General features: G+C 42.7%; 1 protein-coding gene across 8 annotated transcripts in view; it reads left to right on the top strand.

Moving 5' to 3' along the window:
* The window catches only part of mpp2b (MAGUK p55 scaffold protein 2b), a 539,799-nt gene extending 515,406 nt beyond the window's left edge, over positions 1–24,393 (top strand). For all 8 annotated transcript variants that reach the window (XM_087977856.1, XM_043675077.2, XM_043675076.2 and 5 more), the window contains 6 exons: positions 2,345–2,453; positions 12,508–12,576; positions 17,527–17,688; positions 18,397–18,599; positions 20,095–20,223; positions 23,672–24,393. In XM_087977856.1, coding sequence (XP_087833982.1) covers positions 2,345–2,453; positions 12,508–12,576; positions 17,527–17,688; positions 18,397–18,599; positions 20,095–20,223; positions 23,672–23,848 — 849 coding nt within the window. In that variant the 3' untranslated portion in view covers positions 23,849–24,393. The remainder of the gene's footprint in view (positions 1–2,344; positions 2,454–12,507; positions 12,577–17,526; positions 17,689–18,396; positions 18,600–20,094; positions 20,224–23,671) is intronic.
* The last annotated feature ends 2,769 nt before the right edge of the window (positions 24,394–27,162 follow it).

Genomic DNA, 27,162 nt, shown 5'->3' with positions numbered 1-27,162 from the left:
GAAGGAATATCAATATGTTTGGCTTGGCTTTATCTGGCCTGGCTTGGCCTTATGGAGAAAGAAGCAGAGAAAAACAGTAAATAAGCTTTCCATGTTGAAGCATGGACATTGACATTAAAATCTAATCTAATCTATTAATTTAAACATCTCCCAAGAAAAAGGTCACAACAAAAAACATACGCTACATCGCAAACCCAGAAACCATAAATACCTTAAGATCTAAATTGTATATTCATTGACATTCTTGCTGATATACGGTGTGGGTGATTATTTGGGTTTTTTTGCGAGTTGACTACTGTGCCATAGTTGATGAATGTATCAGATGCATTGGAGCCATTAACACATAAATCTCACCATAAACGGAGATTATCAGATGTGAATTAATGTCTCTGTTGGGATGTCGCAATACTGAACCACAGCTGTTGACATTTGAAATTTATTTGAAATATCAGACAAATCATTCGGGATCTTCTGGCAATGGAAAGACATCAGTAGGAGGTAGCACTTGTAATATAGCTTCTCATGATAGCATTTTGTATGAGATAGATCAGGAATGAAAAAGATTATTTAGCTCACCCCAATTATAATTCTTTTTTCTAATTCAAGCTTACCAATAACAGTCAATTCCACTTGTATTTGTGCTGTATACTGGATATTGGCATCAAATAATTTAAGTTCTTTTCACTCTAACCAAAACCCAAACTCCAATCCTAATATTGCTGTTATCATTCTATCTTCTATATACTTCTGGGTTAAAAATTGGTAATTTCTGTGACTTTTTTCCCTATTTATTGCCTGACCGTTTATTTTGTATTCAGGCAAACCCCAATGAGAATGCTTCACCATCCCGAGGTGTCCATTTTTGGTGTTTGGTTTATGGTGTCCATTTTTTTAACTCAATGACTCACGTTAATTGATCCAAACCTTGCTGTAGTAGCCCAATGAATGGTGTACCCTGTTATAAACATAACTATGTCAATTCAATCCCAGGATATCTTCCTCTGCAAGCTGCTGGAATTGGAAACTTAATGAACAAGGCAGGTGTATCTTAACCAATCAAAATATAGGATGGTCAAGAGAACAGATCAATGATTTAATGAGGAAATGTAGGTCAGAGTAATGACTTCACTGTCAAATCAAGTTCATGAAGAGAATTGAAGAGATGAAAAAAAATAAGGTAGAGAAATAAGCGAAACATTGAAGATGTTACCTCAGTAAGATTTAAAATCTTGTGAAATGAAAATTGCCCATTTGTAATAGTCAATTTTCTCTGCCAGAGAAGTTAGCTATCCAACACTTGGTGTGTTGTTTAAAGGTATATGTGAAATGAGCAAATATTAACTTTACTTCGCAAGTTACTCTGCTTTTTTGTTTTTGCTCACTCGTGGGATTCCCTTGCATCTGGCCAGCATTTATTGCTTGTCCCCAGCTGCTCTTGAGCTGAGTGGGTTGCTAGGCCATTTCAGAGGGCAGGTGAGAGTCAACCACATTACTGTGGGTCTGGAGTCACAGGTAGGCCAGACCAGGCAAAGATGGCAGATTACCTTCCCTGAAGGACATTAATGAGACATTTGGATTTTTCCAACAATCAGAAATCATCAGTAGAATCTTAAAGCAGATTTTGTTTTCAATTGAATTCAAATTCCACCAACTGCCATGGTGGGATTTAAACACTGGAACTTAGCTGAGTTTCTGGCTTAGTCGCCTTGCGATAATACCACAAGACCATGGCCTCCCTTATAGGAGAACTATAATTAAGAAACCGCACAGCAAGTTGCTGTTTTCATGAAGGTAATTTACTTAAATGTTAATATGGTGGCATTCCTCCCATTCATGGGCGGCACGGTGGCACAGTGGTTAGCACTGCTGCCTCACAGTGCCAGGGACCTGGGTTCAATTCCTGCCTCAGGCAACTGTCTGTGTGGAGTTTGCACATTCTCCCTGTGTCTGTGTGGGTTTCCTCCGGGTGCTCTGGTTTCCTCCCACAGTCCAAAGATGTGCAGGTTAGATGAATTGGCCATGCTAAATTGCCCATAGTGTTAGGTGAAGGGGAATGGGTCTGGGTGGGTTGCTCTTTGGAGGGTCGGTGAGGACTTGTTGGGCCAAAAGGGCCTGTTTCCACACTGTAAGTAATCTAATCTAATCTATCAAATAGTGAAGCTACACATCCCCTATAGAAATGGATTAAGCTTGAGGATACAACAGCAACATTTCCATCAGGCAGGGGACCTTGAAGTTTTCCACTCATCAGATACTGTTATAAATGTTAAACATTAAGACTATGATTGGAATTAAGGAGTATCATGGAGTTTTTTCTTAGCCTTTTTACTCTCTTGCCTTTTAGGCCTGTCATGTGAAAGAGGGAGGAAGTGCGGGCCTTATTCCCAGTCAGCTGTTGGAGGAGAAGAGGAAAGCTTTTGTGAAACGAGACTGGGATTTTTCCAGTTCTTCTGGTAAGCCTGAAGTGATTGAGATGTCACTAGCTCCCATTTCATTCTATGAAACAAATTCTGATATTCTTGCTAAACTGAGTTAAATTACAGTAAAATACTTCAGGGTAATAATCTATAACTGCTTTCATAGGCATTTAAAGATACGAAAAGATCAAGGTTTATCTCGTTGGTCTTCTAATGGCCTAGTAATGGGATGATATAACTAACAGGACGATAGATGACTAGACTGGCGCAAAGATCATGTCAAGATGTACAATAAAATGGTTTAAAGTATCTCTCAGGAACAATTAATTATCTAAGTTCTCATGCCCAATGAAGAAATGTCAAACTCATAACTTTATAAAATTTTAACCTAAAACACTGGAATATTTTGCAACTGACTTTTCACTGAAACTCAACATGATGACAATAAATATGGGCAAACATTGTATTTGGAAAAGGGAGCCACGAGAAGCCAAGTAACAACTGAAAATCCTGGTCTCCTTTTTAACATTGAAGGGCAGAATGAGACAAAAGCAATAGAAAAGACAGTGACATCCGTGCCTTCGGGTCAATCAATATAACAAACTGAACTCCTGGTAACGAGACTAGCAGCAACTAACTTTGTGATTTGTAGGAAGTGCTAAAGTAACAATGGGATATGCCTTTGGTTACTGAATGCCTAAAAATAACCCTTCAGGAGAGAAAATATCTTCTACAGTACCCCGAAACATTTGATTAGCAGAACTAGTCAATTTTGTGAAATGTGGGAGACTGTAAACTTGCAAAAATGCACAAAAGAGGGTCCACGCTATTTGTTGCCCTGATATTCTTTCTTCACATATATATCCCTATTTTATTTGCAAATCACTTTTGATCTTCAGTTTGTTCAGTTTTTGCACACTTATGTTGTTATTTGGCATGTTGCTGAAAATGCAGTCATTACATCTTAAGGGAAATAAGCATTGTCTCTCATTCTTTGACAGTCCGTCATGTTTATATGGAGGGTATCTCTATTTAGGGGCAAGGACCCCCTGTATTCCTTTCAACAGTACTTGCCTTGAGAGAGTGCGAGAAAGTGAGTTGAGTGAGTGAGTGTGTGAGTGAGTGATTGAGTGAGGGAGTGAATGAGTCAATATTAGATTCCAACATAAACATCTCCATAAATAACCTTCTACTATCTTTTTGCACCTTCACATTGAGAGCCATAAAGTACGAAATGAACTTCTATCTGTAGTGCTTGTACTTTCATTGGGCTTAAGAATATTTTCAGCATTTGCTGAGGTGAAGAAAACAAGCAATGAATCCAGTTAAGGTCCTGGATGGAGTGGGCTATGGTGAAATCTGGAAGAAACCTGTGAAATCGAGCAAGAGCTTTTTCGACATCAGGAGCAATTTGTTGCATTTTCCAATAGAGTTCCTGCTGCCAAGATGAGATTCTTACAAAAGAACAGTGTGATGCCTGTTGACAGAGACTATTGTTTGCTGAACCCTCACTAACTGTAGATCTCACCTCATTAATGTGCAGCATCCTATTGTACAGCCTACTGCTAGGAACAAGACACCAGGAATTCAGGAAGTGAAACTCTGAGCAGGTACTGGACACCTCCAGCTCACCACTTGCTTCCCCCCCCCACCCCCGGACCTCCACCTTTGACATCCATCACTGGCATCTCGAGGCATGCTGCGTGGGCTTTGGCTGTATGCACTCTAGGGTCCTGCCAGTGTCCAGGGACACAACTCCGAACCACCTATAGTAGACTTCTGTTTTTGAATGCTGCACTTTCACCTCTCATTATAATGCCATTGGAAGAACACTATGCATGCAGGGACCAGTACCCAACTCACAGACTGGACAGGCTGCAATCCTCTCACGGACCACCTACCTGGATGTTTGCAGCATCTCTAACTTGCCTGGCCTTACCCTGCCTTTTTGCAATATGCCCCCTCAGCCAGAGCTACCAGGATCACAGAACTGCTGTCTTGCCTCTTAGCACAAGCATAAATCAGGGAAGCTTATCTGAATTGTCAGCAGTCCACAGCAGGGAGGCCGCCTTTAGTCAGGGTGTCCCAACGCAGTAAGCCTAGGGCAGCCTCTGATAGCGGCCCAGGGACTTGGAAATGGTCAGTCAGCCACCCTGGGGCAAACACATTCAGGGTACTGTCCACATAAGGAGTGGACAGTCCCCCCCCCCCAGCCCCCCAAACACGTTGTCTTAGCTCTTTCTGCCTTACTGTGGAAAGTGTTCTCCTGGAATGAGTGAAGGGGAGGTATGGGAGAGGTGAGATGAAAGTGGGTGGCACAACTAGGGCAGTGGGGAAAGGGAGGCTTCGGTAGTACAGAGGCCATGCAAGGGAAGTGCTATAGGGGAATTAGTTGGGTGAGAGCAAGTAAGATGTTGCCTACAACAGTGAATGGTAGAACATCAGCCTTGGTGGGATGAGTGTGCAGTCACAGAGATAATAAGTATGAAGAAGCAGGGAACAGATGATGGTACGTCTCTTGGGTAAAGTCGCTGAGCTTCTTCCTACACAGTTGAGCATTCCTCCAGAGGGCTGGAACCATACTGGCCCTCGTTGGTAACCTCGGAACACACTGGCAGGCACTGATGTTGTGCCCTTGTCTGCCAATCTTGGGTGAAGAGAATATCCCTCCTTTACACCAGTCAGTCTACCAGGACCTCCTAGCCCTTGCCTGTAAATTGGGATGCCCATTTCTCCCATCTACCATGTCCAGAGTGAACATCACAAACTGCTCAAGGCAGCTCTGAAGGGAATTTACTTTTTAAAGAAAGCACCAGAAGTTGGCCATTCCAGGATATCCGATCAATGACAAGTTCTTCTGGTTATGACAAGGGCTAGAAGCAGGCTAGAATTGGACAGGAAGAGCAGCATGGGGCAGGGAAGGTAATTAATAAAGTGAAAAATGTGATGCTGGAAAAACACACCAGGTCAGGCAACATTCAAGAAGCAGGGGAATTGACATTTGGGCATAAGCCCTTCATCAGGAATGTGGGAGGCTGGGGGATTGGGGGTTGAAAGATAATTAGGACAGTGGGGGTGGGGGAAAGTAGCTGGGAAAGTGATAGGCAGAAGTAGGTGGGGGTAATTGTGATAGGTTGATGGGGAGGTGGAAAGGAAGATGGATGGTTCAGACAGTTCAAGAAGGCGGTACCAAGTTAGAGGGTTGGATCTGGGATGAGGTGGGGTGAGGGGAAATTTGGAAACTAGTGAAGTCAATGTTGATGCTGTGCGGTTGGAGGGTCCTAAGGCAGAAGATGAGGCGTTCTTCCTGCAGTTGTGGGTTGGCTTGGATTTGGCGGTGAAGGAGGCCCAGGACTTGCATGTTCTTGGCGGAGTGGGATGGGGTGTCGGCCACAGGGTGGTGGAGTTGTTGGGTAAGTTTGGGTAAAAGTTTAAGAAAATTCACCAGGCCTCACAGAGAAAAGCTCTCTGTGAAACCAAAGGAAAATGACTTCTAACCAAAATATCAGATTCAGCCTCTGTTAACTTTATTTAAGAAGCATCCTACTATCACTTCACCTTGAAAGGCTGTGAAACAGAGTAAGATCATGAAATGTTGCATTATTTCCTGTGATGTAGCAACAGTATCTCATTAGCATGTCATACAGCCAAACTGTACTGCATTATCAATAATATACTGTATCTTTTTATTTTTCTGTATTTTTAATTGTGGACCAAAATTTAAAAAGAACTGTTTTAAACAAAGGGTTGTTTTGAAAGTAAGGAACCTGACACTTGTTGTGAACCAGTGGTTAGAGTGTGGTTACTAATTAGTCACTAATTGTTGATGACAAAGGCTTCTGCTGGCCAACAATATGATTGGTTCTCAGGTAGCTGGACAGGTTTGGACTGTAAGCATGATAAAAAGGAACATTCCAAACTCTACTAGCTGAGGTGTTCTCTCTTGTTCTCTGCAATAAGTATTATGTTAACGCTGAGGGAAACTAGTTTATGTTGGCTCCAGCAGTCCCCGTAAGCTGTAACTTCTAATTAAAAGTTGGAAATCTTTCATAAGCAAACCAGCCCTCCTGCAAACATGGCAGCAAACAGAAAACAAAGATGGAGAAGTAGTGTTTTGATCAACACAAAGACCACCTCAGCAGATCCTGTGATCAAAGATCATGAACTGTTATTTCATCCGTAACCTCCATGCATTTTTTGTCGTGCGCGTGTATGTGGGTGCACACGCGTGTAGGAGGAATTTGTCAGAGAATTAGCATTTTATTTAGTAATATTGAATGGCCATGGTTCATAATTGTTCACCTGTAGCTACGAGGTAAAAACAATGACTGCAGATGCTGGAAACCAGATTCTGGATCAGTGGTGCTGGAAGAGCACAGCAATTCAGGCAGCATCCGAGGACAAGCAAAATCGACGTTTCGGGCAAAAGCCCTTCATCAGGAATAAAGGCAGAGAGCCTGAAGCGTGGAGAGATAAGCTAGAGGAGGGTGGGGGTGGGGAGAGAGTGGCATAGAGTACAATAGGTCAGTGGGGAAGGAGATGAAGGTGATAGGTCAGGGAGGAGAGGGTGGAGTGGATAGGTGGAAAAGGAGCTGGGCAGGTCGGACAAGTCCGGACAGGTCAGGGGATCGAGTTTCTGGTGGTTAGAAGCTAGGATGAGGTGGGGGAAGGGGAAATGAGGAAACTGTTGAAATCCACATTGATGCCCTGGGGTTGAAGTGTTCCGAGGCGGAAGATGAGGCGTTCTTCCTCCAGGCGTCTGGTGGTGAGGGAGCGGCGGTGGAGGAGGCCCAACACCTCCATATCCTCGGCAGAGTGGGAGGGGGAGTTGAAATGTTGAGCCACTGGGCGATGTGGTTGATTGGTGCGGGTGTCTCGGAGATGTTCCCTAAAGCGCTCTGCTAGGAGGCGTCCAGTCTCCCCAATGTAGAGGAGACCGCATCGGGAGCAACGGATACAATAGATGATATTAGTGGATGTGCAGGTAAAACTTTGATGGATGTGGAAAGCTCCTTTGGGGCCTTGGATGGAGGTGAGGGAGGAGGTGTGGGCGCAGGTTTTACAGTTCCTGCGGTGGCAGGGGAAAGTGCCAGGATGGGAGGGTGGGTCGTAGGGGGGCGTGGACCTGACCAGGTAGTCACGGAGGGAACGGTCTTTGCGGAAGGCGGAGAGGGGTGGGGAGGGAAATATATCCCTGGTGGTGGGGTCTGTTTGGAGGTGGCGGAAATGTCGGCGGATGATTTGGTTTATGCGAAGGTTGGAAGGGTGGAAGGTGAGCACCAGGGGCGTTCTGTCCTTGTTGCGGTTGGAGGGGTTGGGTCTGAGGGCGGAGGTGCGGGATGTGGATGAGATGCGTTGGAGGGCATCTTTAACCACGTGGGAAGGGAAATTGCGGTCTCTAAAGAAGGAGGCCATCTGGTGTGTTCTATAGTGGAACCGCTCCTCCTGGGAGCAGATACGGCGGAGGCGGAGGAATTGGGAATACGGGATGGCATTTTTGCAAGAGGTAGGGTGGGAAGAGGTGTAATCCAGGTAGCTGTGGGAGTCGGTGGGTTTGTAGAAGATGTCAGTGTCAAGTCGGTCGTCACTGATGGAGATGGAGAGGTCCAGGAAGGGGAGGGAGGTGTCAGAGATGGTCCAGGTAAATTTAAGGTCAGGGTGGAATATGTTGGTGAAGTTGATGAATTGCTCAACCTCCTCGCGGGAGCACGAGGTGGCGCCAATGCAGTCATCAATGTAGTGGAGGAAGAGGTGGGGAGTGGTGCCGGTGTAATTACAGAAGATCAACTGCTCTACGTAGCCAACAAAGAGACAGGCATAGCTGGGGCCCATACGTGTGCCCATGGCTACCCCTTTGGTCTGGAGGAAGTGGGAGGATTCAAAGGAGAAATTGTTAAGGGTGAGGACCAGTTTGGCCAAACGAATGAGAGTGTCGGTGGAGGGGTACTGTTGGGAACGTCTGGAGAGGAAAAAACGGAGGGCTTGGAGGCCCTGGTCATGGCGGATGGAGGTGTAGAGGGATTGGATATCCATTGTGAAGATGAGGTGTTGGGGGCCGGGGAAACGGAAGTCTTGGAGGAGGTGGAGGGCGTGGGTGGTGTCTCGAACGTATGTGGGGAGTTCCTGGACTAGGGGGGATAGGACAGTGTCGAGGTAGGTAGAGATGAGTTCAGTGGGGCAGGAGCATGCTGAGACAATGGGTCGGCCAGGGTGGTCAGGCTTGTGGATCTTGGGAAGGAGGTAGAACCGGGCAGTGCGGGGTTCCCGGACTATGAGGTTGGAAGCTGTGTGTGGGAGATCTCCTGAGGTGATGAGGTTCTGTATGGTCTGGGAGATGATGGTTTGGTGATGGGGGGTGGGGTCATGGTCAAGGGGGCGGTAGGAAGAGGTGTCCTCGAGTTGGCGTTTGGCTTCAGCGATGTAGAGGTCAGTGCGCCAGACTACCACTGCGCCCCCTTTGTCCGCTGGCTTGATGGTGAGGTCAGGATTGGAGCAGAGGGATTGGAGGGCTGCGCGTTGTGAGGGTGAGAGGTTGGAGTGGGGGAGGGGGGTCGACAGGTTGAGGCGGTTAATGTCCCGGCGGCAGTTGGAAATGAAGAGGTCGAGGGCAGGTAATAGGCCAGCGCGGGGTGTCCAGGTGGATGCAGTGTGTTGGAGGTGGGCGAAGGGGTCCTCAGAAGGTGGGCGGGAGTCCTGATTGTGAAAGTAAGCTCGGAGGCGGAGTCGACGGAAGAATTGTTCGATGTCACGGCGTGTATTAAATTCATTGATGCGTGGACGGAGGGGGACAAAGGTGAGTCCTTTGCTGAGGACTGATCGTTCGTCCTCAGTGAGGGGGAGGTCTGGGGGGATGGTGAAAACTCGGCAGGGCTGGGAGCTGGGAGCTGGTGTGGGTGTAGAGCTGGGAGTGGGGTCGGAGCCAGTACCTGGAGTGGGTGTGATGGTGGGGGGAATGGGGGTAGAGTCATGAGCAGGGGTAGTGTTCCCCTCGGGGTTCTGGGGGGGTGGGGATAGTGACAGTGGGGTCTGTGGGGGGTGTGTCAGCAGAATGCAGGTGAGTGGCGCTGGTGGGGGCGGAAGTGGTGGCAGACACGGCAGTAGGGGTGGCGGAAGTCACTGAGCGTGTGGCATCGGCAATGATGTGAGGGCCGGAAGTGGCTGTGGGAGTGGCCATGATGGGGGCAGAAGTGACATCATCAATCAGCGTGGGGGTGGTAGCTGCATCAGCCACATGGCTAATGGTGTTTCCGAGGCCAGGGGAATCTTCTGGAATGTTCGAGGAGCGCTGGTTATGGAGCTGGGTAGATAAAAGTTTGTTGTACTTACAGTTTTTGATGTTTGAGATGGAATTGAAATACTGTTTGTTGAGAGTATGAATTCTCCTGAGGATGTAGTACAGAGTGGGTCCTTTGCAATTCTGAGAGAGTGTGGCCCTCAGCTGAGGCAGGGCAGACTGTAGAGAGGTTAGGTACCGGCGCATTGCTGCAAGCGTGGAGCGGAGGATCTTGATGGAGAACCGTTGCTGGTGTTTTTGAATCTGTAATCTGTACTGTTTGTCCTGTTCGGGTCCGAACTCTGCTGGTTTAAAGGTGGTCCGGAGTCCGTGTGGGGTGAATTGGTTACGGAGACAGGCACTGAGGAAGCAAATGTGGCTGTGATACCGAGTTTGTTTCAGGACATGGTTGAAGAGCTTCAGGGCTGAGGAAATGACCTGGGAGTTGCAGTGAGAGAGAGACTCCCTGAGATTCTTGTAGAGAGAGGAGGAAAACTTCTTCAAGGCAGGCATCCTTGCAAGAGGATTCGCAGTAGGGTTAAAATCAACGAGGTAAAAACAATGACTGCAGATGCTGGAAACCAGATTCTGGATCAGTGGTGCTGGAAGAGCACAGCAATTCAGGCAGCATCCGAGGACAGGCAAAATCGACGTTTCGGGCAAAAGCCCTTCATCAGGAATAAAGGCAGAGAGCCTGAAGCGTGGAGAGATAAGCTAGAGGAGGGTGGGGGTGGGGAGAGAGTGGCATAGAGTACAATAGGTCAGTGGGGAAGGAGATGAAGGTGATAGGTCAGGGAGGAGAGGGTGGAGTGGATAGGTGGAAAAGGAGCTGGGCAGGTCGGACAAGTCCGGACAGGTCAGGGGATCGAGTTTCTGGAGGTTAGAAGCTAGGATGAGGTGGGGGAAGGGGAAATGAGGAAACTGTTGAAATCCACATTGATGCCCTGGGGTTGAAGTGTTCCGAGGCGGAAGATGAGGCGTTCTTCCTCCAGGCGTCTGGTGGTGAGGGAGCGGCGGTGGAGGAGGCCCAGCACCTCCATATTCCGAGGCGGAAGATGAGGCGTTCTTCCTCCAGGCGTCTGGTGGTGAGGGAGCGGCGGTGGAGGAGGAGTGCTGGGCCTCCTCCACCGCCGCTCCCTCACCACCAGACGCCTGGAGGAAGAACGCCTCATCTTCCGCCTCGGAACACTTCAACCCCAGGGCATCAATGTGGATTTCAACAGTTTCCTCATTTCCCCTTCCCCCACCTCATCCTAGCTTCTAACCTCCAGAAACTCAATCCCCTGACCTGTCCGGACTTGTCCGACCTGCCCAGCTCCTTTTCCACCTATCCACTCCACCCTCTCCTCCCTGACCTATCACCTTCATCTCCTTCCCCACTCACCCATTGTACTCTATGCCACTCTCTCCCCACCCCCACCCTCCTCTAGCTTATCTCTCCACGCTTCAGGCTCTCTGCCTTTATTCCTGATGAAGGGCTTTTGCCCGAAACGTCGATTTTGCCTGTCCTCGGATGGTGCCTGAATTGCTGTGCTCTTCCAGCACCACTGATCCAGCACCTGTAGCTACAGCCTAATTACTTGTAATAAATAGTAATTCTTGTTAAATAGAATCCCTATAGTGCAGATAGAGGCCATTCAGCCTATCGAATGTCTGCCAACCCTCCAGATCCCCAGTAACCCCACATTTACCATAGCTAATCTACATAACCTACACCTCCCTGGACACTAAGGGACAATTTAGCATGGCCAGTCCACCTAATCTGCACCTCTTTGGACTGTGGGAGGAAACTCACGCAGTCACAAAAGGAACGTGTGAACTTCACACAGACAGTCTCCCAAGGCTGAAATCTCTGGCACTATGTGGCAGCAGTGCTAACCATTGTGCCACCATGACGTCTGTCAATAAAGGTACAGTTGCCACAGTCCTATCATTGGGCTGCTCTCAGTTGGAGAGACAACTGGTAGTTGTTTAACATAAGGTTCACCAGGCCTCAAGCAAGGGGAAAGATTGAGAAGGAGAGTCCTTGATGGTAACCTCAGTGTGGGAATTGAACACATGCAGTTGGCATCAGACTACAGGACAAACTGCTTATCCCACTGAGGTGTGACAGTACTCTGCTACAGAGCTTTGAGCAACCTCTGAACCAAAGGTTCATACTAGTCTTCAACTGAACAAACCCTATGTTCCAGAGCACACTACATTATGGGACCTCCTGGTCCATGTACCCAGACGGCTGCAGTTTGAGAACCTGCTTGTTCACTCACATGAAGACCTACAACTGAAACTAATGGCTACAAGTATCTGCCATCCTTGAATCAAGGGTCAATTGATGATGCTAATAATATGAAATACAAAGTAATAATGAATTTTATGGAAGTCATAAATTACTAATTTATTTTATGAACTCGTAATAGCAAGTGGTATAAGCTCACTATAATTCATTTCAGCAATCTCTGAGCCAATATGGATTCAGAGAATTCTTTTTTCATTCATTCATGAATGTGAGTGCCTCGAGTTGGGCCATATTTATTGCCTATCCCTAATTGCCCAAGCAGTTAAGAGTCATCCACATTGTTGTGGGTCGAGCGTCACCTGCAGACCAGACCAGGTAAGGATGGCAATTGTCTTCCCTTAAGGACATTTTGTTCCTATTTTGTTAAAGAGATAGTGTAACTTCATTTGAGTATGGTAATGAGCATTCTAATATCACACATGGTAGTTAAATTGTTGGGTATGGTGTGCAGATTTTGATCATCTTAAAGCATTGTGTGTCCACTATAACCATGAAAATATAATATTTAATTTTATCAACAGGTGCACTGTGTGGGAGCATGGGTGGAAAAAGAAAGAAGAAAATGATGTATCTCACCACCAAAAATGCAGGTAATTGACACTGGTTCCATTGCGTGTTACACTTCAACATTGTGTCTTCTCTCACTGCACTTTTTGTCCAATCAACTGCGTAGCTCAAGTTTTTCTAGTATTTATATCACTAATAAGGTCTTCTCGCAGTTTGTCAAGCAATTATTAAAATTGTCACCTGTACAAATTTCTTGCCAATACAATAATTATTTTCACACTAGCAAATTATATAAATACAATAACTCTCCAGGATAGGAAGGGAAAGAGCAAACAATTCCTAGTATTCTGAATGATATCATGTGGAAAAGAAAGATTTATCTTTAAACAGGTATTTTTCAAATTTCTAGAAATCATAATTGTAAAAATTATATATGTTTTGATGTGCAGTTACTGTCACGATGGAACTGTAGGAATCGTGCCAAATAATCTGAACCACAAATGGTTCAGGAGATGACTTGAGAGTATAAATATTTGCCAGATACTGGGATTAACTCCATCACTCTGTTAAGAAATTGGGCAGTTATGTCTTGAGAGAGACACATTCTTTGACTCATCTTGTACTGCAATGATGAGTCAGTCTGGATAATGTTTAGTTTTAGGCAAATTAGAGATAAAGTAATAGATTAAATAAATTTGGACACTGCTTTGTGCCCTCTGATAATTTACCACACCCTTTTGTTTTTATTTTCAACCTTTTCTACAATTTTCTCTTCCTTGCTGTTGAAAACTTGTGAGGAAGTAATTCTGTGAGGGCTCCACATCCTCTGCCATTTCCCTGAGCAATTGTTCTTAAGTATTGGCAGCATGTCTGATTAGGTCCACATTAAAATCACGTCTGATCCAGTCTATCTTTAGGACATGCAGAAGTGGTCAATGGGAACTGGATCGTTGATGATCCCATCTCTAATTCTCAGGCATTGGTGCTAATTGTAGTGCTACCACAGTTTTCCAATTGCCATTAGTGGACTCAAAACAGATCAGTGAATGGGTCTTTATGAACTGCACCATGCAGCTACTTTATAAATGAATTTGTTCAGCACAACTCATTTAGGTTGTATATTAGATTTTTGATCTATGAAGGAGTCAGGGGTTATGGGGTGGTGAGATGCACAAAATAGAGATAAAGTCACAATCACATCAACTCTGATCGTATTGAATCATGAAACATGATCAAACAACTAAAAGGCCTACTACTGTCATTTCTTAAGATCTTACAATCTACAAATGAATGATTGCAATCATTACAACTGTGGAAGCACTGTGCAATCAGAGGTGTCATCTTTCAGATGAGATTCTGAACTGAGGTGTCGTTTTGCTTTCTCAGGCAGTCATTAAACATCCTAATGCACAAATTTGAAGAATATCAGGATAGTTAACCCCTCATATCCCAGTAAATATTTATCTCTTAATGCTTCCCCTGCCCATGCATTATCATGTCAGCATACACAAAGCATGTTACCAGGTCTCGAACACATTCCTATCTGTGGGAGTTTGCCATGCACTAACTGGTAGTTAGGAGAAAGTAAGGACTGCAGATGCTGGAGATCAGAGTCAAACCGTGTGGTGCATAGCAGGTCAGGCAGCATCCAAGGAGCAGGAGAGTCAATGTTGCAAGCATAAGCTCTTCATCACATTCCTGATGAAGGGCTTATGCTCAAAACGTAGATTCTCCTGCTCCTTGGATGCCACCTGACTGACTCTGCTTTTCTAGCACCACAGTGGTTAGCACTGCTGCCTCACAGCGCCAGAAACCTGGGTTCAGTTCCCACCTCAGGCAACTCTCTGTGTGGAGTTTGCACATTCTCCCCATGTCTGCGTGGGTTTACTTCGGGTGCTCCGGTTTCCTCCCACAATCCAAAAACGTGCAGGTTAGGTTAATTGGCCATGCCAAATTGCCCGTAGTGTTAGGTGAAGGGGTAAATGTAGGTGAATGGGTCTGGGTGGGTTGCGCTTCGGCGGGTCGGTGTGGACTTGTTGGGCCGAAGGGCCTGTTTCCACACTGTAAGTATTCTAAATCTACTTCTAAATTCTAAATCTACTTTTCAACACGAACTGGCAGTTGTTTATTCAACAAAGACTATACCTCAGAAGAACCTAACTGCTTATCAAGCACTTTTGAACATACTGAGGTCATGAAAAGCACTACATATATGCACATTTATTATCATGCAAAAACTTGTGGCTGTTAAAATGAGGAAATGTTACTTTTGTGCATAGCTTGTTCAACTAGGTGAAAACAACCTGAACTGAATGGATTAGCACAATGTTCGGACAACATGTTACCATCACAACATAGATCATGCATGGTCAGCACTCCAGATTAATAATTACTCAAACTAAGACGAAAACAGGAAGTAGTCATGAAAACAACTCATAGCAAATGGCAGAAAAAAAAGTAAGAAAATTAAGTGTTAAGGCAGCAGACATGTTAACAGGTGTAAATTAGGAAAAGGTGGTAGCATAAGTTATGCAACAATTTGTTTCACACCCCACCTGATGTTCCTTTCCAATCAGGCTGAAGTGTAGCATGCGTTGTTAATTCTAACATGTTTTGCAAGTTAAATGAACCACTGATATCTGCTAATTCAAATCAATTATGTGAGGAAAGAATTTGGTGTAATCTGAGACCTATGTATTCATTCATAAATCAACTTTTATAATCTCATAGTGTGAGATTCAAAATGTCGCTTTCACATATTGGTTGTTACATTGTTAATGTTTCATATTGGGACATCTTGAGCTAACCTCTTTGGTTATTGTACGTTTCTTTATGGTGAACTAACTCCAAATAATGTACTCTCTAACTTCCAATAATGTCCTCTCTAATTTCAAATAGTGTTGATCTTGTTAATGTTGATCTTGCTTCGAGCACCTCTGTGCAGTGTAACCTGTGTGCCTCACTTTATCTAAGCATCCTGTGATCTGTATTTCCTTGCTTGCTATGAACTGCCTGTGTTGCTCGCAAACAAAGCTTATCACTGTACTTAGATACACGTGACTCCAATAAATTAAATCCAAATCAAATCAAATTCTTTTGGAGAGATAGCCCTGTGAGTGTTCTGCATCCTCCAGCATTTTCCACAAGAAACTGTTGTTGAGTGTTGGTAGTTCAATTATATTCAATAATGGGTTGCATTTCAGCAAGTTCAGAAGTGGTCAGGAGCAGAATTAGCAGAGAATGGATGATTGACAGACCTATCCTTAACTCTAGGGCGCTGAGGATAATATAGTACTTCTAAATGCTGTAATTGGTTGACTCAGCACAGGTCAGTGAATGAACGTAGGGTCTTTTTAAAATTGCACCACTCAGCTATGTTGTAAATGGACGTATTCAGCACAACTCATTGCAATTGTATGTTAGGTTTTTGGTCTGTGAGGGAGTTGGGGGTTATGGGATGGTGGGGAGCAGGAAAGTGGAGATTAAACCACAATCAGAGCAGCCTTGATTTTATTAAATGTTGGAGCAAAACATCCAGAGCATGTATTTCATGTTGTGTGTGGATTGCTTCAAGCCCAAAATGAATGAGTATTGGCATCTTTCTGGTCTAAATACAAGAGTTTTGTGTAAAGTGTAGGAAATTTATTTCACTACTGCAGATATTTACAGATGACATGAATATGACTTACATTACAACAAAGATTGTCACAAACACATTTACCTGAGCTCTGTCTCTAACAGGCTCCTTCTTTACTGTCCCCATATTTCTATGGATGATGCTTACTATAAACATGTTAATAATAATCTTTTCAGATGCATATATAAAACATATCTCGCAAGTCTTCATCCCACATACTATCATTATTATAGATTTTCTCATGTATTTTTATTTATCTCTGCCCCAACTTAACACAAATCTTTGACTTCACAAACTTATATTGGAGATTTGACTATTCTCCCTGAATGCACTCTCTTCAGACTCAGAAAAATGATAGCATCTTGGATAGAAGGTAGTTGACTTTGCCTGTCTTGCTCACAATGTAGGATCTGTAGGTTCTCTTTTGGACTGGAGAGTCTTTAATCTCTAGTATTTTTTTCATGGTGGACATTGGTGACTTTTCTCAATTCTTTACATCTTTGCACGCAGTCCCTGCAATTGTAGGCAACATTTTATTTTGCAGTATCTTTGATCCTTACATGTCCTTTGCCTTTTCTTATTGATGTCATCTGTAGACCTGTATGACTTCAATTTGTGTCAATGTAATTTGGTTTTCATTCCATTTGTAGTCTGTGCTGAATATTTGAACTTGTTCCTTCAACTTCTTAAAGATACAGTCATAGAGTCATACAGCATGGAAACAGACCCTTCGATCCAACTCGTCCATGACAACTGGATATCGTGAATTAATTTAGTCCCATTTGCCAGCATTTGGCCCATATCCTTCAAAACCGTTCTTATACATATACTTCCAGATTCCTTTTAAACGTTGTAATTTTCCCAGCCTCCCCTACTTTTTCTGGCACCTCATTCCATGCACGCACCGCCTGTTCATGAAAACGTTGCCCTTTAGGTACCTTTTAAATCTTTCCCCTCTCACCTTAAACCTATTCCCTCTAGTTTTGGACTATTCACCCTATCCATGCCCCTCATGATTTTATAATCTTCTGTAAGGTCGTTTCTCATCCTCTGAAGCTCTAGGGAAAATAACCCCAGCCTAATCAGCCTCTCCCAATAGTTCAAATCCTCCAACCCTTTTAAATCCTAGATCTCTGGAAATCTCTCTGGGTAACCAGGTGCCAAAAGCGATGTAAGAACAATCTTGGTAACTTGCCCATAGCTTTTAACTCTATTCCTATAAAGGGGTTCAGAGGAGGTTCTTATTTTTATTGTTTAAAACTGTGTTTGAACTCCATTAGTTCTCTGGTGTTGCTGAAAGATCTCCTGTAGTTGTGAAGAGCAAATCAAACCACTCATCAGCATTCATTGTAATGACTCACAACTAATCAGATTTACTGTTCTGTTTGTGTCCTAGAATTTGATCGCCATGAACTTCTGATCTATGAGGAAGTAGCAAAGATGCCACCATTTCAAAGGAAAACTCTGGTCCTTATAGGAGCACAGGGGGTTGGAAGACGAAGCTTAAAAAACAGACTCATTATGTCTGACCCAATGCGTTTTGGAACCACAATTCCTTGTGAGTAGATTTATACTTTTTGTGCATATTAACTCTAATTACTAGCTGTCTGATGATGACCTTTATGGTAATTTAACTATTTGATGACTGAGCCAATGTGGCTTGAGGTGAGTTAGAAGATGGGATGGCCAAGATATGAAAAGTGAGAAGTTCTACCAGAGCAATGAACCAGTCAAATTTGGAAGCTCTGTTCTTTGGAAAGGTAGACCGAATCCATGTTCGACCTTGGAAGATAGAATGACAACAGAGGAAATTTTCCTAATACTTCACACTCTTTCATAAAGCACAGTTGATTTGTTCCCATGTGAAGCCAGCACTAGCATGAGGCATTGTATATCAGATGTTTTACCTTTGTGACATGAAAATTTTGTGGCAATTTTTCCAGTATCAAAACTTGATCAGTTAGGATTGATCTACAGGTCATTCTGCTATAACGTGTGTTTCGTCAACATGAATTGGTTTTAACGTGATTGATGAATGGGGGCATTGTTTCTAAAGCACGAACTTTTAAAATGCATGTTGGCTATAGCTCGATTAGATCGTCAACACGTTAAGTGGTATTTGTATTACACAATTCTTGTATAGCGCAGAGTCCACAGGAACACAACTATCATGCTATAGAAGAAGGAAACTCTGGTTTCTGGTGTTTGAAGTCTCATCTTTCTCTATAAAGCGCTTGACATTTCTTGTTGTATCCCTTCAATATAGTCACCTCACGAAAGCCAAAGGAGGATGAGAATGATGGTCATATTTACGCTTTTGTGTCCCGTTCTGAAATGGAAAATGACATCAAAGGTGGGCGGTACCTAGAGCATGGTGAATATGAAGGAAACCTTTATGGGACAAAGATTGATTCCATCCATGAGGTGGTAGAATGTGGAAAAATATGCATCTTGGATGCAAACCCGCAGGTACTGGAAGGCTTGGATACTTGCATTATTGCAACATACTTTTGTGCTATTATCAGTTGGAAAATGTGTTTATTGTTGATTGGTCTGCAGGCTACTTGCCTGAAATGCCCATTATAAAGCTACAATAAACAAGGATGTGTTGTAGCATTTAATATAAAATCTATGCTGTGGATACTTATCAGAGTATTGTAAAGTACACTTGCAAGAATGAAGTCTTTTCACCCTTTAAACTATGCAAATTATTTTGGATATAAGTTTTTAATCTGAATTTATTTGGCTCAAATGTGAGCAGTTCAATTAAGTTGTGAAACTGCCAATGTAAAAATAGATTGATCTTTACTTACAGGCCTGTCATTGCTATAAATTGTCATTGGGATAGTTGTATATGACGAGACGGGGCAATGCTATAGCCACAAAATAATCTCCACAGCATATTTATCACATTGTGTGTCAACCTCACTAAGTTTTATGGTCAGCTTCACCATTATCTGCAATTGCATATTGATTGTATTATTGTGAGATATTGGCACACTGCTAATTCATTAAACATTATCAAATTATGAGTTGAAGTTTACCCACTTTATTTAGAAGGGCTGGTCACAGTAGGTTTGTAGCATCAGAAAATGGTGAAGGGAGAAGTGGGAGTAGCAGCCAGGACGATGAACAAAGCCACCACAATGCCTTGAAGACTTGAATAACTAATTAAATCCTCTTCGTATTGGTTTTGTTATTTTGCAAATGGCTAGTGGGCCCTCCACCAATCTTGACAAGATGCCTGATAACCCAGAAGGCCTCCTTACTGGTGCCAGTATGAAGGGGAGAAGGGAGTGATAGGGGTGTTTTGAAGGGGTTGCCTCCAACTTGAACAACCAGTGGCCCCAATGAGAACATACCCTTGTCCCTGCCTGCCCTTAGCAACCACCTGCAGCCCCTCGCTGAGGTCTGCCTGAATGGCCCCAGTGATTCCTGACACAATTCACCTTGTGGAAAGACCCATGTGAGAGCTGCAGTTACAATGGTGGCCCACTGCAGGTGGTGGCGCTGCTGAACAAAGAACAAAGAAAATTTACAGCCCAGGAACAGGCCCTTCAACCCTCCAAGCCTGAGCCGATCCAAATCCACTGTCTAAACCTATCGCCCAATTCCTAAGCATCTGTATCCCTCTGCTCCACACATACTCATGCATCTGTCCAGACGCACCTTAAATGAATCTACTGTGCCTGCTTCTACTACCTCTGCTGGCAACGCATTCCAGGCACCTATCATCCTCTGTGTAAAGTAAATAAATGACCAGCTAGCCCTCTGCTTTCGGAGGAATGATTCCAGCTACACTTCCATACCTATGAATAAAATTTGTACAATTTAAAACTGGAAAAAATAGGATCTGATTGCTCAATGTCAAAATTTTAAGCCTCCCTCTTCCACCCAATGAGGAAGGTAGATAGAGTCAGGGCCATGATATAGAAAGAGAAAAACAATGTCCTTGTCTTTCCAGGCACTGAAGGTTCTGAGGACATCTGAGTTCATGCCTTATGTGGTGTTTATTGAAGCTCCAGACTTGGACACACTACGGGCAATGCACAGAGCAGCTATTGATGCAGGAGTTACAACAAAACAACTAACTGTGAGTTGGAGTTTCAGTAAATTTATTTATTTCTAGAGAAAATCACCATAACTCAATATAATCACAGTGATTCTATGATTTGTAAAACAAACATTAAGTATACATTTTGAATTATATCTATCGTGTGCAATCTCCATAGATTCCAATGACTTCTTAAAAAATTCAAAGTTTCTGTTAATTGTTGAAGGATGACACCACAATATTTCATATTTTTAAATGTTTACTGTAACAAAAGATTGAAAATGAAAGGACTAAACATTAGTCCTTAAAACATGCAAGAGAAACAAAAATGAGGCATCATAGATATAAAGTCACATACAAAAGAAGCAAGAGTGATGTGAGAAAAGTCTTTCCCACATTGTATTACTTCTGACACTTCTTTGCCTGTCCACATTCTTCTGCAGCCTCCTCACATCCTCAACGCTACCTGTCCCTTCACCTAACTTTGTGTTATCTGCAAACTTAGCAGAAGGCAGGGAGTGGAGATAAAGGGGTCTTTTTCAGGATGGTAATTGGCTGCCATCCTGAAAAAGAACCCTTTTTCCCCACTCCCTGCCAGTCAGCCAATCTTCTATCCATGCCAGGTCTTTACCCCAAACATCATGGACTCTTATCTTATTTAGCAACCTCCTGTGCAGCACCTTGTCAAAGGCCTGCTATAAATTCCAATAGGTTAGCACTGCTGCCTTGCAGCGCCAGAGACCTGAGTTCAATTCCCACCTCAGGCAACTGTCTGTGTGGAGTTTGCACATTCTCCCCGTGTCTGCGTGGGTTTCCTCCGGGTGCTCTGGTTTCCTCCCACAGTTCAAAAATGTGCAGGTAAGGTGAATTGGCTATGCTAAATTGCTAGGTGAAAGGGTAAATGTAGGGGAATGGGTCTGGGTGTGTTGCTCTTCGGAGGGTCGGTATGGACTCGTTGGGCCGAAGGGCCTGTTTCCACACTGTAAGTAATCTAATCTAATCTAAAGATCACTTCCACTAGCTTTCCTTTATCTAAGATGCATGTTACCTCCTCCAAGAATCTAACAGATTTGTCAGGCATGACAAAGCCTTTCTGACTCAACTCTATTTTACCATACATATGCAAGATTCTGGCATCTCATTTTTAATGATGGATTCTTAAATCTTATCCATGACCAGGGTCAGGGTAACTGGCCTATAATTTCCTGTGTTCTGCCTCCCAACCACATAGGGGTGTTACATTAGCCATTTTCTAGTCCTCTTGGACCTTCCCTGACTCTAGTTATTTCTGAAAGATCATCACTATTTATCTCCTGAATTATCTCCTTCAGAACTTCTGTCCATCTCGTTCAGGTGATCTATCCACCTTCTGACCTTATGACTTCCCTTGCACCTCCTCCTTAGTGTTAGCAACTACACTGCCCTCTGCCCCTTGACTCCCTTGAAGTTCTGGTACTGATGTCTTCCTCAATGAAGACTGATGCAAAGGACCTATTCAGTTTGTCTTAGGAAGAAACTCAATGACATTGTCCACTCCACCAGTGTAAGTGCCACCATCTGCTCTCCATTACCTCGCACTCACTCCACCTCTGCTATTGGCCCGACCTCCCATTAAGGCTCATGCACTATCCTTGTCACTAATACATGCAACATCTTCCTCACCCATTCCAACCTGCAACACCACTAATCTATGCTGCCAACTCACTCGCTGAGAAACCTTCTGAACTGCACAAAGAGTAAGAGCAGTAGCACCCACTTCATCTTTCTTCATACCTGACACTCTCATTCAGCAGCAAAACCACTCACCAACAGAAAGAGTCAAGATTTGCCCATCTGCTGCCTGTCATTAGACTCCTTTTCCTTTCCCTTTCTAAGCAGAGGATCCAGACTCTGCACTGAGCTGGACGGGCACCGAAGGCGACTATTGATCTACTATGCTTGGATTCCCTAAGCAAAAGCTATTCCTATTAAGTAGATTGACACCAGCTGGCACCCAAGGCAATATTTCTGGCTTTGTGCCTGAACAAAATGGCATGTCAAGACAATAGTCATATGAACATCTGAAGGGGAAATATGCAACAAGGCAATGCAAGGCAGGGTAAGTAGAGGTGCTGTGAGCATCCAAATAGGGTCAAAGTGAGTGACTACTATGACAGTGAGTTAAGGGCCTAGAGAAGCAGCCTGGACCAGTACATGAACTGAGTGTGTGTGCCTGAGCACAGTGTCCTTGAGTTCTGCAGATGCTGGAGAACTCAAAGTCGAAAAAGTGTGATGCTGGAAAAAGCAAGCAGTGTCTGAGGAGGAAAAGAATTGACATTTCAGGCTTGACCCTTCATTACAGTGATAGTTGCCAGTGCAGCATTGAAGTGCAGGTGCATCCTGTAAGTGACTTGGGTATATACTATGAAGGTTCATAGAGGCTGGTACATGTGGGATGCCAATGTCCAGGGATGTGGAGTGCATGTGGCCAGTGCCCATGGAGCATGCCCTGAGCCATTGGTGTCCAGTGTCCAACATGGAGGTCATTTGGAACAAGCATCAAGTTGAACCCGCCAGGAAACTGCTCTAGTTTCACGTCGGATTTTCCCAGGGGCAGGTTTATTCAGTATGCTTGGTAAGATCATAACCTGTGGTGAGTTGGTCTGCTAATGAGGCATTTAACAACCAATAATGACTGTCAATGGGAACTCAGCACTTCCTAAGCCTTCGTAAGTACTGCCTAGGAAGAATCTTGTCATGGCCTTGAGAAAAGTGAGCAAGGTGTTCAATGGCAAGTTGGGGCTCACTGAACCAGCCACTTGATTCTGACACACCTCTTACCATAGCTCATGCCACTCATCTTTGCCACCTATATGTTTGTGCATTAATTTAGAAACGCTTTATTTTTAAGGGAAAAAACTTTACAGTCTTAGGGCAGCACAGTGGCTCAGTGTTTTTTTTTAATATGCTTCTGGGGCTAACTCACTAGCAATAGGCACAGTCAGCTTGAATTCAAGGCTTTCTTATTACTGCTTGAACTTCAGGTCCCAGTTTTCGGATTTTCCCTTTCTTTTGCCTCTCTTTCCATTTCAACATTTTCGCTTAGGTCACATTACCGCATTAACTTCAAAGATTAAAGACACAATCCCATAAAATCGCAATCTTGCAAATCACATAATTGTGATGGTAAAGAAAGGAATTGATTGCAGAACTCAATTTTTAAACTCAGAGAACAAAAGAGTACATACATTTGCTGCACATTTTGCAATCCCTTTAAAGCACTGCTTGCACCAGTTTATGTTATATATTGATAATATTAGCATTTATTACAATATTTGCTCTTAGGCCAAATCAGTATACGAACCCTTTTTACGCAGTGATGCTAATTTCTTGAATGATTTCAGTATTTTTTATTTTGCTTTTGCACCATTTGTGCTCTGTGCAGAATATTTTGCAAACAGTGTGTCAATAAATTCAATAAATCCTGATGTTTTATATTTCTTTCAAGGACACGGATCTGAAGAAAACAGTGGATGAGAGCTCTCGCATCCAGCGAGCGTACAGCCACTACTTTGATCACACCATTATGAATGATAACCTTGACAAGGCCTTCCAAAAACTTCAGGCTGCTATGGAGAAACTCTGCACAGAACCCCAATGGGTGCCAGTGAGCTGGGTCTACTAACACTTTCCAAAGGGTAAAAGGATATGCTTTACACAGAGCACCATTAACATTACAGAAGAAGTCCTTTAGAATTTAAGAAACCTCCATTTGGACTGATTATGTTTAGGGCAGCAGTTCATAGTGACAGCAGTTAAATTATGCAAATCAGCAATGGAGGCTAACTAAAAAAAAGAGCTTTTTTTCTTAAGAAAGATGGAAATGCTCCAGCTACTATTACTTTTTATTTTATGAGCAATACAGGGATTGGGCAAATGTACGTTTTTTTTTGGCATTGTAGTCCAAAGGTCATTGTCAAATTCTGCTGGATGCTATAAACCCTTTCATTACCAAATAAAATGATGAGGGAACCAAGATTTCACTTATTCTTTGTTGGATTTCACCAAGGAAGTGAACAAATTATTCCTTATTAAGGAAATTAATATGGACACATTTGTGTTGAAATTCAAAATAGTCATTCTCGCTTAGGTTTCTGTTTGCATTTGCATTCATACAAAGATGTTCACAATGATGAAAGTGACAGCAACCTTTGAATCCAAAGGTAATCACAATTGCCCTTCCTTTCTAAAAATCATTTAAGACATATTAAAATTAGTTCCATTGTACAGATTTGCTGCTCGATACTGAAACTTTGGTCTTCATTCAATGACAAATGCGATACATAATTAAAACCTTGTTCAATATTCACAGATGAAAGATCTAACACTATTATATGTCTTTCATTTATTTGCAGTTTCAGATGGCAGCAAACCATTATAGTTATGTTAATGTCTCAATTAAATAGTGGAGAACAAATTTCCTATATTAATATGTCCTTGTGTTAATACAGTAAACATGGTTTCATCCCAGATTTGACCACTTTTGTGACTCCGACAAGTTGTTAATGGAATTGGACACAAATGTATTGTTCTGTACTCGTCTTGGGAATTTATTTTCCACAGCTCTTATTCTATTGGACTTTTTCGGTCAGACTTGAGATAATATTTACTAATAACAAGGATCTTCTACAGGACATTATCTCTTTTTATTGGCTCACTTGGATTTCATTTTTTAAACTGGAATGAAGATTTAATTGAGACTTTTTAGGATAAACCTAGTTCACTGGTGAAGCGTAGAACTTTTGTTGTCATTCTTTGTCCCTTTTATATTTAACATTTAATATAAATTGGGTATAATTCATCGCATGTAGCTGGAATATCAGTAGTGAAATAACCATTTTTTTTAATTGCCATTGTGGATATCAGTTTCAAAGCAATGTGGTTTGAAGCACTTCAGGTATGAGTTGGTTATTAACTTTTAATTTTAGCAGATTCTTGAGGTTCAAGTTAAAGGTCTACCAAACTTTAGCTGTCTGTTTCCAGTAAAACTGAAATGGAATTGAGATATAAAATGACAACTGACAACATCCAAGACAAAACACCTCTTTGCTGGAATTGGCATACAGAAATTTACCCTCACAAATAATCCCCACAGACACATGTAAAAATATACATTTTGAATTAATGCTTAATATTAATAGAGTATCTGTATTGTGTTACCACCACAGCCTTGTTTAATCTTTTCCCTAAAATAGAGATATCCTACTCCTTTCACTGAATCGATTTATATACATCAATCACCATGCAGTCAATGCATCTCTTTCATACATGCCTTTCAGTAATCAGTGAACAAATTTAGGGGGAAAAAGCCTCCAATTAATAATTTTACTAGAATTTTAAATATAAATACAACCCAGACAATCCAATTGTACTTCAATGTTTTTCATTAAAATTACGGAAGAAGTTCATTTGTGGATCAGTGATTAAACTGATGTAAATGAAGGATTGCAGAGAGTGTTGCTGATACTTAAATATAGAGACATTCTTTTATAGATTTTATTTTATACTGTATTTCCAGTGCTAGCCAATAGTGAAAAGATATTGCTTCCAGTGACTAATATTGGACCCATCCTATATACTTGGTCAGTTAATATATTGAAGATCATTTTTTAAAACAAATCCCTGGAAGGGGTTACTTTTAAAATATTGTTTTTTATTGTATTTTTAACTTTGTAACAAATTTTAAAAATCTCTATATATGTAATGTGAATTATCAATGTAAAAAAGATTCAATTATAGATTTAATTTGAATGAAACAGATGAAATGGTATACAATTGCTGTAAATGTATGATTGCTGTGGGCTGCATTTAGCAATGATCAATAATTGTATAGTTTTACAAAACAGATGTTTTCTTTGGAACTTGACAAAATTATCTTCTCCTGAATGAAAACTAAGCCCTGTGGATAAATAGAACTGTAAAAATGTGTGCATCATTCTCAAACAGTAACATATGTACCAATGGTTTTAATTTATAAATGAGGGCACCAAGAAAAATTGAGTTGCAAGGTCTCTTTTAGATGGAGGTTAACTCAAATCATCCTAGAAGTGGTAATTTTGTTTTTTACCTTTTGACTGCCTCAACCCTGGAGCTGCATTACTTGTTTACTTGTTTAACCACATACGTTCCAATCCTTACATGCCATCACAATTTTCCGCTAACCAAACGATCTGTTCTTGCCACTTTTAGTCTTAGATACATTCCAGTTCTTCTTAAAAGCAAATGAGAAAGAACATCTCCTGGCATATCCAAAACTATTAACCCTGGGGGTGAGAGGTTTGGTGTGAACATAAACATGAGATTTCCTTTGCATACAATTTTAGTGCTACACTGTAAATGCATTCTTTTATAGTTCTACTGTAATAGGTGCACATAGAAAGTCTTCCGCCATAACCTGTATATTATGAAAATGAAGCAAAAACATTTTGAACCCTTCCACTGCATGTAGCAGTAGGCCTGTATTTAAGACTTCAGTTTTTTGAGAGAAGTAAATTTGTTTAATTCAACCTGTCAAGCTTCAATGCTAAAACAATAACTATGGGGGAATCGATGTATCTCAATACGCACTAGAGTTTGGGTACAGATCATACTCCCCATGCTTTCTCTTCCCCCAACTCGGACATCATGCATTTTGCGATTCCTGATGAAAGGCTTCTAACTGAAACATTGATTCTCCTCCTCCTCGGATGCTGCCTGACCTGCTGTGCTTTTCTAGCACCACACTCTCGACTCTAATCTACAGCACCTGCAGTCCTCACTTTCGCCTATCATGCATGCTGTCACCACCCCATGCTACAATGAACATCATCACCACCCCAACTCTCCTCACCCTTCCCTCACACCATCCTTGGTCTCTCTGTTGGAAACTCATTGCAAATGCCTAAGTCTCCCTCTTCCTTTCACCTCTGATTCCTGCTTAAAGCACCGTCATACAGTTGA

Source organism: Chiloscyllium plagiosum, unplaced genomic scaffold (assembly GCF_037043375.1).
Source record: "Chiloscyllium plagiosum isolate Xiang-an unplaced genomic scaffold, Cpla_swu_hap1 HiC_scaffold_32, whole genome shotgun sequence".
Lineage (NCBI taxonomy): Eukaryota > Metazoa > Chordata > Chondrichthyes > Orectolobiformes > Hemiscylliidae > Chiloscyllium > Chiloscyllium plagiosum.
This window is presented reverse-complemented; position numbering and strand designations above follow the sequence as displayed.